At 39.2% G+C, this 13,635-nt stretch overlaps 1 protein-coding gene across 1 annotated transcript in view; it reads left to right on the top strand.

Annotated features, from left to right (window-relative positions):
- The first annotated feature begins 229 nt into the window (after positions 1 to 229).
- The window catches only part of LOC147308535 (myomegalin), a 57,056-nt gene continuing 43,650 nt past the window's right edge, over positions 230 to 13,635 (top strand). The window contains exons 1-4 of the mRNA XM_086272395.1: positions 230 to 480; positions 1,740 to 1,780; positions 1,875 to 1,942; positions 7,244 to 7,354. Of these exons, the coding sequence (XP_086128521.1) occupies positions 431 to 480; positions 1,740 to 1,780; positions 1,875 to 1,942; positions 7,244 to 7,354 (270 nt within the window). The 5' untranslated portion in view covers positions 230 to 430. The remainder of the gene's footprint in view (positions 481 to 1,739; positions 1,781 to 1,874; positions 1,943 to 7,243; positions 7,355 to 13,635) is intronic.

Genomic DNA, 13,635 nt, shown 5'->3' with positions numbered 1-13,635 from the left:
GAAAACAGGGAAACCTGCAATTTCCAATTAAATCAGAAATGTAGGCTACACATTACTGCTAAAGAAGGCAACCCAACCCTGTGGTGTCTATATCTTTAAAAGAGTGGGTATATTCCTGCTCCCAGCTGCTCTCCTGGAGGGCTGAATCAACATTAGTGGCACTCTCTTGTGTGGGCTCGTAGCATCCTTTGCTTTTCATTTTCAGGGCGCGCATCTTCTCTCTCTCTCTCTCTCTCTCACACACACACACACACACGCACACACACCCCCTCCAAACCTGAGCGGTGCGCGATGCCTCGGCCGCTGCGGATAGCGTGCTCCTGTGTGGATGTGGCTCATGTACTCCAAACAAAAATGAGTGATGTACGGCTGATTTGAACGCAGCGATGCTTTCCGGCATGGATGCCCGTTAAATGACGGAATAGCCTTTATGGAGTGGAGCTCATCGTCGCCGGAGCAAGTCTGGGGAGAGTCAGAGAGGTGAGGTGGCTGATTGTGTGCGGGGGGACACCGCAGCGGAAGACGGATGCTTATTTGGCATTTTTAACAAAAACACGACTCCGGCGATACAAACCGCGGTTTCAATCAGAGCACTGACTGCTGCTACAGTCAGGCCATTTCAGTTATTTTCTCTCACTTGATGTGCACCCATCATCCATCCTGGATAAAAGGCCGTTTTTCTCTCCTCACAGGGCTACTCACACACAGTAGCCGCGGATCGGAGAATAAAGCTATCGGGGGTGATGCAAATGTCTCTCTGTGATTGCGCATGTGTGCATTTATCCTTACACAGCTACATTTGTAAAAGGGTTTCTGATGGAAGATGCCATTAAAGACGCGGTGTTTCTGACCTACTTTGCAGGAATAAACATAAACTGCATGCACCAACTAGGCTGCTTAAAGGGCTCATCGGTGCAGGTGGGCAGTAGGGCCTTGGAGGCGCTCAATGCAGCTGTCCTAGAAGTGATAACTAAGGCTGAATTCCTTCATGTACGCCCACCAAGTGCTTAAGAGATGAAAGCTTGACTTTCATTAATAAGGGATGGTTTTTGATAACCACTCATCACATAGCTCAAATTCTCCATGGTGACCACACCATCTGACCTATATCTGCATTAAGGGAACAGTTGTGTAAGACAGTTGTGATTTGGATGCGCTGTTTACCAAAATACTACAGCATGTATACCATTTGTCCACCTGGTGAACTTTTAAAACCCTTTGGCATGCATACAGCTGTCTTTACATTTACTGACCCAGCAGCTGTCAGGGGCATTCCCCATGAAGTGGGGGAGCACTGATGGGGCAGTAGCAGTTGGCCTAATGTTGGGCATATTTGTCTGTATACTGTTTGGGTGTTGACCCAGACTGTCTGCATCTTACTGCCGTTATTTCTAACCTTAGGGGTGACTGTAAAGGCAAACACCCCCTCCGTTAGTTGGTAGTGAAGCCCAGTTGAACTTTGACCCCGTGGCTCCTCTCTTATCTCTTCTCTCCCCTGCTGAGACTCCAATACAGAGGTGCAAATGACATCATGCTGTTATACTGAAAGGGCTTTTAGTGGCTTTTAAATTTCAGGAAGAGCTCTTTGTTTTTAAGGGCACGCAGTAAAACGGAGAGACCATTACTTGGCTGTTTTGTGTTGGAATGGATCTACTTGTGCAGGTTTTCACTCACTCTTGTCTTGTCTGTTTATGTTCATTCAGTGCTGACTTTGCTTTTTTTTGCCATTTCTTTCACAGTACTCAAGATCCTTCATCTAAGATCACAGGTCACATGACAGGTGTGTATCCCCCCCCCCCCCCCCCCTCCTACACATAACTTAATATTTCCATGAGTTTTCAGGTTTTTTGAACGCACCTTTTCCCCTTGTTTAGATTTGTGCAGTGATGAAACAGACAACTCTCCCCCTCTCCAGCTTCACACGCTCAAGCAGTTCGAACAGGTGAGAGCTTTTATTTTTAGATATCATGGAGTTTGATGTGAGGGACACTTCTTCATCCCCATGATGCTGCATTTGAATGAATTATGTGCCAGATGAATACATGCTTCATGCTGCCATCTAGTGGCTTCATGGACTCACAGAAAAAAAAAAAGATAAAGTCAGAGATCAGTATTGAGGAAATAAGGATAGTCTAACCCAGGAATTCACGCACATACTCCAACCATCTGGAGAGCATGTTTTAAAAATACCGTACTGAAAAGGAGAGCACCTGCGAGTGGAGAAATGTGGATGGAAAACACCCAGAACTCTCCTGGTATTTTAAAAATCTGCCTCTGGCTACTGCATGGCCCACTTTAGGTTCCCAGTGTCTGCTGCACTATTGCTGGGCATTGTAGCAGTCACATTAGAAGAGAGTATATTAAGTATTCCTTTTAATGTCTGGCAGGGTGCTGTTCAGAGCACTCACAATATCACTGACACAAACTCCAAGCCAAAGTCATAATTAGCATTTTAATGTTTTCTGCAGTTTTAAAAAAAGACATTACAAATAAAATGTTATTTGCAAATGAATGTTCCCTTGCCTACACAGTTAGGTCCATAAACTGCATTTTTTGTAAGTTTTCCCTCTGTACTGACATGGATAAGCAGAAGAAAATAGATATGGATTGTTTTTAATACTTGGATGCAGTCAATGACTGTCTGAAGTCTAAAACCCATGGACATCACCATATGTTGTATTTCTTCCCTGGAGATGCTCTGCTAGATGTTTACCGCTGCCATTGTCAGTTGCTGCTTGTTTGTGGGTCTTTCTGCCTTCGGCTTGTACTGAATAGCCATAAAAGCATGCTCTGTACAGTTGAGATCAGGTCACTGGCTTATCCATTGATGAATATCCCATTTCTGTGCCTTGAGAATCTGTGTAGCTTTGGGTCATTACCCTTTTGAACTATGAAGCACTGTTTGATCAGTGTTGCAGCATTTGTCTAAATCTGAGCAGAGAGTAAGAATATACAGGCTGATGATTTGGTCACTCCTAATGTTTTTTCACGGTTTCTCTGAGAGGCTTATTTTGGTGTTTAGTCTAATCTGATGTCCTTTAGGGGCTCATATTTAAAATGACAGTGAAAAGCTATAAAATACAAATTCAGCACTGAATCAATTTCAGATATTACGTTCGATTCATTTGCCATGAAATAACAAGGGAAGTGGCCATGAAACTGCTTGTGAGTCAAGTGTCCAATTAGTTTTGAGCCTCTGAAAATGGGCAGTTGTGTATAAAATGGTAGCATTTCCTAAAGAGTTGTTACATACTGATTTAAAATTGATTTAAAAAGCGCTGTGGTGGGGTACAGAGGCAAAACTACAAAGCATGTTTGTTTTCCAACAAATTATGGCCCTAATTGTACATGTAGAACTCATTTATTTTTGCTATAATGCTATAATATTCATATGTGATTTCCCGATGCATTACTAAAGTGAAAACTGATAATAAAGAGGGGATGAATTGCAGTATATGTTTTTCTGTCACCTTACACAAGCACAGAAAAATCGCACCCTTTTTAATGAGATAGATGGACAGTTTTGCCATGCTTACGTTTCTACAGGGATTTCATTTAAAAACAAACAAACAACAACAACAACAACAACAACCTGAAACTAAAAAACCCATCCAGGCCACATTACTGTCAGAACTGTTGAAGCAACACATCAATTAAATTTAACCTGTTTAGTCGGTTAAAAGATCTCAAAAAGCAGCAAATCACACCACGATCTAAGAAAACAACTGAGAAACAACGTCACTGACATATATCGGTGTGGACAGGGTTACAAAACCATTTCTAAAGCTTTGGGACTCCGTTGAACTACAGTGAGAGATATTGTCCACAAATAGAGAAAACTTGGCCGACCACCTTCCCAGGAATAGTTGGCCTACAAAAATTACTCCAAGAGCACGTCAACATCAGAAATCATCTTGATGATCCCCAAAACTTTTGGAAAAATATTCTTTGGACTGACGAGACAAAAGTTGAACTTTTTGGAAGTTTTGAGTCCTGTTAAAGCTGCATAAAACTAAAGAGCATTTCACAGAAAGAAAATCATACCAGCATTCAAACATGGATGTGTTAGTGTGATGGTTGGGGGCTGCTTTGCTGCTTCAGGACCTGGATGACTTGCTGTAATTGATGCAACTATGAATCGCCTCTCTACCAGAAAATCCTTAAGGGGACTGTATGGGCCACCAGGTCATGCCCTGAAGCTCAAGCACACTTGGGTTATGCAGCAGGACAATGATCTGCAACACACCAGCCAGTCCACCTCTAAATGGCATAGAAATAATCAGATGAAGTTTTTGAAGGGACCTAGTAAAAGTCTCGACTTAAATAAGATTGAGATCCTTTGGCATGACCTTAAACAGACTGTTCATGCTGGAAAACCCTCTATTGTGGCTGAATTAAAAGAATTCTGCAAGTAAGAGTGGGGCTAAAATTCCTCCACAGTATTGTGAAAGACTCATTGTCAGGTATCACAAACACTTGATTGCAATTGTTGTTGCACAACTAGTTTATTAGGGTTGGGGAGCGATTACTTTTGGATAGGATACCTTGGGTACGTTTGGATAGCTTAATTAAAACTTGTATTTTGTATTTATTCAGGATATCTTTGTCTAATACTGAAATTTGTTTGATGATCTGAAACATTTAAGTGTGACAAATATGCCAAAAACTATGAAAGCAGAAAGGGGGGGAATACTTTTCCACAGCACTGCACATGCCTCCATATGCATGCTACTGCAAAGTCTTGCCCTAGAAGACAACAAATCATCACAGGGAACCCATAATGTTTAACTGTTAGTGCATGGTCTCACAGAAAATATGAAATGATATCAATTCAGTGAAAGTAAAATCAGACAAAAATCATCGGTATTTAAAAGAAATGGGAGAAAATTCATGTCCAGCAACACAAATTATTTCATTAAACCTTGTGACTGTTTCTGAACTGCATGTTAGAGCAATCATTTGCTCTTTTTTACTTTTTATTTGGGGTGCCAGTGCAAATAATACAGTATATCGCTCATTTGCAATGTACCCAATAATAACATCAGCAACCTAAATTCTTCTACTACTATATTCAATTAAAGAGACTGTTATAGACCAAGAAACGAATCCCCAGGTTCTCCACAGTATATGACATCTCCGTGCTTGTCTCTAAAAATGTGTGTTTTTGGACATGCACTTTATAAGAATAAAACCTGCTGGAGGAGCTGATAAGCCCAGTTAAAATGGGATCAGGGACCAAACAGTCACGAGAGCTGAGGTAATTTCTGAGAGAGCGTGGCCGGCACATTTACACCAAACAGCACTTCAAACAACACAGTGCAGAGTTATACATACACATCATAAATCCAATTTATTTCTCTTTGATGAAGAGTGGACACGTGTGTGATTATTTATGAGGATGCGACTATGTTGTGTGCAGAGTTTAAATGTAGAGGTAGATGATGTCATCCCTGATGTCACGTGGAGACTCTGCTTGGCGCCCAGCCTATCTTTGCTCTGAATTATTTAGCAACAGCATGTAACCTGACACTATAATGGACACACTCACTGAAAGCATCATGAACTAAAAATGATCTAATTGTCCTGTCTGTGTCTCTGTATTATCCAATCTTTTCACACTTGGTTTCAGCTTATGTTTGTATTGTTAGGATATGTAGAACCCGTTTTTCCTTTTTCACTCTTGAGTTCAATTCTTTCAGTTTGCTAGTTTCTCTGAGGGACATTCAGGGATTCTCCACAGTGAGATTGAGGACAGCTACCTATTAATAGCACTGTGGCTCACTGCTCCCAGGTTTCCTATTTCTTTAACTTCTTTCCACTCACCTGCCTGTTTCACTCCCACCAGTGTCTCTCAACTTCATTCCCAGAGCTGATTGTGTAGCTATCACAGGCTATGGTAAAATCAGGGTGGGCTAATCCATCTTCAACATCATTATTAGTGTAAGAGGAGAAAAAAAATGACAGCAAGGTTCCAAAAGATGCAAAACAACATTAGCATCGACACATACTCATATGTGTTGCTTCCAGTCAGCCATATGTCCCATATTTGCTTTTCCTGTAGCTCACTAAAAGAGCTTTAGAAAGAGCTATTTAGCTAATTATTGTTAAACGGCTTTAGCTGTTTGCTAACTTTGTTTGCACTTTAGTGCTGAAAGCAAGAATGGATTTTTCTGTGGTTTTCTTTATCTGAAATATCTCCTGCTTCTGCCACAAACTGACATTTCTGTCAAAACCATAAATAAAAAATACATTTTCTAATAATGCAAGAGGCTAAAAGAGCTACTGCTACTGCTAATTTTCCCAACTGGCTTCTACATTTAACTCACCGTGAATGTTTAGGTTAAGACAATCTGTACCCTGAGTAAGATATTGAAGATGATATTTATATACTATTTTTAAGAAAAGGAGCTTCAGAAAACCCCCAGAATGGGATATGACAGGTACTAATTTGGTTGTGAAAGTTTAGTTACTTAAACTATAGCAAAGCTAAATAAAAAATAAAGCAGGTGTTATAGAAAAATTGTCATATCCCAAGTTCAGCAGTGGTGGATTTTGACAGTGGTTTGAATCCATACAGAAAAACAATGCAGACAAAAAGAAAAGATCAGAAAGTGCCTCACATCTCACCCCCCCCCCCCCCCCCCCCTTTTTTTTTTTTTTTACAGAGGTGTGAGATTTCCTTTCATATCACAAGTAACTGTGAGTCTTTTTGACTCCCTCCTCCCCTCCTCTCCCTTTCCTCCCATCTCCCGTGGCAGTCTGGGATTCCAGACATGTCTCCCCCCAGTAAGATAAGCTCCTGTCCCCTTCCTGTGCAGACCACAACACACCATGGAGCTCGCACGGCTGCATCTCTGACCGCCGGGCTGCAGAGTAGCCCTCTGCACTGCAAACGCCCCTGAAAACCTCAGCGCGCGCGTGTGTGTGTGTGCATGTATGTGTGAGTGTGTTAGATTTAGTATGTGTGAGTGATTTTGTAGATTGTGTCCTTATGGCCTGTTAGATGCAAGAATGACACTTTGTAAATATTCTTTTTTTTTTTGAGGAAGGCATATCTGTCAGTTCCTGGACTCTAACAAAAGGGCATGCTTAAGAGCTGCTGTACTTTGAAATGGACTCCTTTTCTCCATGACATGGAGAAGTCGAGGACAGCTATTCATTTCTGATCTATGATGGACATCATGTCAAGCAGTGTGGATGCACTTTGACAGTCATGTCTAACGGTTACCGTACTTTATCACAGCACCTGAATGACCTGAAGAAGGAGAACTTCAGCCTCAAGCTCCGAATCTACTTCCTGGAGGAGAGGATCCAGCAGAAGTATGAGGAGAGCAGTGAAGATGTCTACCGCACGGTGAGTGGGACAGCTCTCTAATTATTAGGAAAGTAGTGGCAAACTACTTGACTTTTGGTGATAGCTGATTTTGTGTTTACAGTTAATTAAATGAATTTATTCATTTATCAGTCACATGTGGTGACTGTCATAAACCATTGCTTTACTGAGACATGTTTGTTGATCCAGCTGTCACACTGGTTTGGTTGAGGTGATGGGACTTTACCAAGTGCGTGTTACAAGACATGGCTGTCCTGTGAAACACTAACCTCCAACTACCTCTTTTTGTAGTATTTTTAATGCAGTACATGTTTCTGGCTGGTTTGGCTGGCTTCTCTTTTCCTATCCGGGGTGCTTCATACTGGCATTTGGGGTTTTGTACCCATTGTTTGATTCACAGCACAGAAACACTCAGACACATCCAAGGCTGCATAAACATGTAGAACAACACCACAATGTCAGAAAATAGCTTATAATAAAAATCAAATGACTCCTGTCATGAAAAAATATTTATTGGATGTGTGTGAGCTGTAAGTAAAATGTTGAACCTTATTACTTTTTATTACAACTCAAAATGAAAGAGTAGCACAAACGTTATCAAAAGAGATATTAAATTGACATTGAAGCTCTAGTTGTGTCAGTAATAATACTAACAATAACTTGTTTTATACAGCGGTTTTCATGACAACCTGAATCTGGATACCTTATTTTATTTTGCAAATACATTTGCATTTGTAGATACTGTAAAGGTTTATGTTTTATATGGATACATTGTAGATCTTATAAGATTTGTCTTATACTGTAATTTAGTTATGTAAGTAACACATTTAACATTATATCATAAAAAATGCGTATTTTATCTATAGTTAATTCTTGTAATTACATTGCTTGTAATGGCATTCATGTTTAAATCCGAGTAGGGCTGGGCCATATCATACCTTTCACGGTAATACCGGTATAATGTTGGGCAACGATAAGAAAATGAAATATCATGATAGAATATGGGTAAAATGTGCATGTGCAGTGCCTTTCTTTTCATACGCACATGGCGGAAAAAGCATGGCGGCAATGAGAAGGGCGAAAGGATCGTTGAATGAAACGGATGAACCAGACTTAGTTTGTAAAAATGCTGCAACTTCAGTGGTGTGGAACTGGTTTAGCTTTCGGCTGTCAGATACACAACAAAGCACTATTTTTGGTAGAGCATGCTAGCGGGCCGTCGTTATTACCGTGTTTTTTGAAAAATACGGCACACTTAAAATCAGTCCTTTGATTTTTATGAAAATCGACAGTGCCCCTTATAATCCCGTGTGCCTTATGTATGAATTCTGGTTGTTTTTACTGACCTCGAAATGATTTTATGTCGCACACGGCGCTCAAAAATCTGTCAAATGTTTTAGTACGACTTTGCTAAGCTACAAACCTGCACCGCTTGATGGATTGTCGGAGCGTTGCGGCTATCGTAGGCAGGCACGTACGTACTGTGCTTCAACATAATATTACCGTATTGTGTGTGTATAACCTCTTTTTAAGTTTTGTGGATATTATACATGGTTGTGCTGAGGATATGTCGGCCACTTTCCACTGGAAATGCCTTTTGGTTAAACTCTCAGCAAGGAATTTGCATTTGCACTGTTAAATTTTTATATAACTTTAATGCACATAAAAAAGCTGCTTGTTTAAGTGAAAATACATTGATCTTTGGGTTTTTTTGCACTAATAAAGTTGTGGAGTTGTAAAGTATTTTGTCTAGTGGCAGTTATATCGTTATCGCAAATTTTCAAATGTATATCGTGATAAATATTTTGGGGCATATTGCCCTGCTCTAAATCAGAGTATAAGATGTAAAACACATGCTTAAATTTTTTTCTATTTGTCTTCCATTTGGATGCTCATATTGCATCTCATATTTATTTTCTCTGAACTGATTTGAAGTGCAGCAAAACAATATGCCTTATACATTAATTAAAATAATTGGTGCTTGGAGCATTTATTTAGAAACTTGGTAAAGCTTTTGTCCTGGAATCAGTATTTTAGATACGTGAATTGATTCGAAACTTGAAAATGTCAATTTAGATTTACATTTGCAGTGATTGCGTAGATTGCATAGCCATAATTTTATGCAAGAGCCTGAATTTTGCAAGGATCTAGCTGATTTTAATAGAAGCAAAAAAAACCCAAAAACAACCCCCAAACAAATCAATTAAATTAAATTTAAAAAAATCAGCCAACAGTATATCTTCAGATATTCTCGAAATATGGACTATGTTAAAGTAAAAGGATGGAGTCATAGTATTCACACTTTCTAGAGATGTTGTTCAGATTGCTTTAACTGTATTTTCATGATCCCTGGCTTGATTAATAAAATATTAACACGACAGCACCAGTATTATGTAATACTCCAACAGACTAGGTTATTGAAGTCTGTTAGGATTCTGTGCTGCTTTAAGGGGAGAACATCTCTGGAAATGGTTTTAAAGTTGGTTTTGTCCCAAGCAAAACATTTTTTATACAGAGTGAAACTGTGAGAGCACAAAATAAAAGATACAGTCCACAACTAGTTAAAATATATATAGTAGGAAGGGATCCAGACAGCACATCCTCCACCAAAAACCCATAACCAGTTGTGCAGTTTTAAAGATCGTGCTCCACCTTTGAAATGTATTTACATGTAGTTTTAGTTTAATCTTGACAAACAGACACAAGGGTAGCTAGAATCATAAAGCTAAATATAGCATCAGAAAAGTATGGTTAGAGTGTTGGTACTGCAGGTCACCTGTTACAGTGTCATAGTTGGAGTAATGAATGCTTGGCTTTAAATCAGTGCTAGAATCAATAATTAATTTTAAGATCGTCAAAATATACAGAATATATTAAAATATTAGATTTTTAAATAGATTCATTGATCGACAGTGAGAATTCTCTGCTTATCTGAGCAAAGCAAGAAACTCACAGATGTAATAATTAGTTGCAGATCTAAAAACAATGGTCTTTCTCATAGAGTCTCTATGAGGATGCTGTTTCTGTGAACATGCTGCTTTGCTCTGCTTCTAAATGTGTTTTCTGCGTCCATCTCTGCATGCAAAGTGTGCACCTACAGTAAGGTGACCCAGTTCAGCTGTTGTCTGTTTGCAAAAGCCAGCCGGCGTCTCTTCATCACTTTCGTTCTCCCCTGGTTCTAATTCCTTTTTGATCACCACCGACTCTTTGATATGAGAAATTAATGGCTGCTTAATCCAGCCAAACAAGACCTGAGCGTTGGTCCTCTTATCCTCCGCTATTACTGCATACCAGCAGTGATTGGGTAAACTCGATCCCATGTTGTACAGACATGCAGCTGGAGTTTAATCCGTGTGCCTCACAGGCCCCACTCTGTGTGACTAAAGGCTAATCAGTCAAAGCACTTTTTATTTGGAGACTAAATCTTTGTTCTGTGGATGCTATCCGACCTGAGCTGCTCGTGTTGAATATCATGACAGAGTGATAATGTTCCCATCTTTCCTCCGAAGCATCTCTGTGTAATACAGTACAGGCTGGCGTGTTAGTCCTGGGTACATAGTGATCTCTCTGAGAGCCCAAGAATCTCTATTTATAGAGCCGGCTTCAGTGCACTGATGTATTTATCACATGTGTCATCGTAACACGTGCTTGTATGTTTCACTTTCAGTCACATCTTAAACATATTTGAGAAACATAGTGTGGTATAAATATGTAATAATGTGTTTAATTGTTTCTTCAAATGTTCAGTTTTAGAGTCCTTACTATTTTATATGGTAAAGTTGAGAAAAAAAGCGTTTTGTGCTGGATGGATGGATGAGTTTAAAGAAGCCAGAAAACCCTAAATATTTACCATTGTTTGAGAGAGCCAGGTCAGCTCTGTCAACAGAACAGCTAGCAGCACAGCATTCCCACAGAGAGGTACCTATAAACCTGTACATCACAGCCTGTAAAATAGCTTAGCACCATGTAACTGTCCCAAGTACATGATGGGTACACGATTACAATAATTAGTAGGAAAACATGGCAATATACTACAAATATACACAGCATTTCACAGTATAATATCACAAGCAGCCAGGATCTACAAACCTAATTCCAAAAAAAGTATTTTCTGAAAAAAATAAATAAAAACAAAATGCAACTTTTTTCAAATCTCATAAACTCATATTTTATTTGCAATAGGATGTAAAAAAAAACAACAACAAAAAACAAATCGAATGCGTAAAGTGAAAAATTTAGCATCTTTATGAAACATATTAGCTCGTTTTAGTTGGGTCTGTGTCATCCTCTCTTCTTTTAACACCAGTCTGTAATCCGTCAGGGAACTGAGAAGACCAGCTGTCAGACGTTTGGATAGGAACATTGTCCTGTGATAGTCTGTTATAGGATTCTAGTTTCTCAACTGGACTGCAGGAAAGTCAGTTCAGCACCTGGAATCTTCTCCTTTGAAGCCATGCTGTTGTAATAGATGTGGTATCCAGTTTGTCTTGCTGAAATATGCAAGGCCTTCCCGAAAAAGACTTTGTCTGGATGGGAGTTCATGCGATCTAAACCTTTATAAAGATGCACGCTTTTGAATTCAGCACTGACACCAAGCCAGACGGTCCCTCTCCTCTTCAGTCCAGAGGATGCAGCATCCATTTTTTTTCCAAAACAGAATTTTTGGGAAACAGAACAGTTTTCCTCCCATTAGCAGATGTCTGCCCATCCCTGGTTTCTTCCTGTTAAAAGGGAGATTTTCTTTCCTACTGTTGCCAGTGCTTGCTCAAAGGGGGTCGTTTGATTGTTGGGGTTTTCTCGGTGTTATTAAAGGATCTCTACTTTAAAATATAAACTGCCTTGATGCAAGCATTTCTGGATCATGTTGACATGTGGCTTCTTCTTTGCATGATAGAGCTTTAACCAGCACTGTGGATGACACGGTGAACTGTGTTCACAGAAACTGATTTTGGAAAGTGTTCCTGAGTCTATGCAGTGATTTCCATGGCAGAATCATTTGTGTTTTTAATGCATGTCCTGACTAAAGGCCCAAAATCACAGGTATCCAGTACTGGTTTTTGACCTCGTCCTTTGCGCACAGAGATTTCTCCAGATTCTCAGAATTGTTTGATTATATATTTTTCACAGATTGATGAACCTCTGTCCATCTTTACTTCTGAGAAACTCAGTCTTCTATACCACCACATACTTTTTTGAAAAAAAGTTGCTGCCGTCAAACTCAATTATCTGATATTTTTCATAGTAAAATGTTGCACTTTAAACACGTTACATTTTTTTTTATCTTCTATTGTAAAGAAAATATGGGCTTAAAAATTTAGATATCATTGCATTTTGTTTTTATTTATATTTTACAGAGATTCGCAAATTTACTGGGTGGTAAAAACGTAGGTGGGTTTATAAGGTACATGTTAAAATTTGGATTTTAAAACATTTATTTCTATAGTTTTCATCAAGCTATTTGCACTGTGATGTCAAATATGTTCTTAAAATCCACAAAGATGTCCAGAGTCTTTAGTCTGGAAAAGTGTGGAACTTGGGGAAGTTATTGAAGGACCCTTAAAATTAGAATAGAATACAATAGCATAAAATAGAATACCCCTTTATTGTCATTGTACATCTACATTGAAATTATGGATTTCTAAAGAAATTACTCATCTAAAAAGCTGTTGTCAGTATAATTAATGTTATCGATACTACCAAACCATGTAAATCTTTGGTATCAGTTAAAACAGGATGAGCAGGATAATAATTCCAAGAATTGAAGCTGATGTGATAGCACATCACTATTAGCTGATCACTCCCCATGATACAGGTGTGTTCAATTTCTGTGTGGTGAGCCTGTCAAGGTTCGAAGTGCAGCCATCCCCCTACCCTTAGTTAAAAGTGGATGTGTTGCTGAGGGCCGTCAGGCCAGGAGAGGCCAAAGTAGCAGGTGCACGGTGATGGGTGGCTATATATAGAGCTCTTTGCGAGACAGTTCCTGTAAACCATGTTGTTGTCTCATGCACACGCACACACAAACACAAACATGCACACACACGGGAATACATGTTTGCTATTATCAGAGTCTTTAGACAGGCTTCATATCATCAGGAATCTGGAACCCATTTATCACATATTTATTGCATATGTTAAAGCTGCTGTTGCATGACTTAGTAACATAAGTTGAAAAGGATTGTTTATCATAAGACATTACGCTGAACAATGGCAAATCTAAAAGGTATATCTACAGTCTTTATAGTTTTATTTTAAAACTTAAACATAGAAATATAGAAAACCCAGCTTGTTGTAGAGGTTTTTTT

This window comes from Aulonocara sp. 'chitande type north' Nkhata Bay, linkage group LG18, assembly GCF_057382095.1.
Source record: "Aulonocara sp. 'chitande type north' Nkhata Bay isolate Kocher_YH1m ecotype deep benthic linkage group LG18, A_spYH_male_GT1.1, whole genome shotgun sequence".
NCBI classification, from domain to species: domain Eukaryota; kingdom Metazoa; phylum Chordata; class Actinopteri; order Cichliformes; family Cichlidae; genus Aulonocara; species Aulonocara sp. 'chitande type north' Nkhata Bay.
This window is presented reverse-complemented; position numbering and strand designations above follow the sequence as displayed.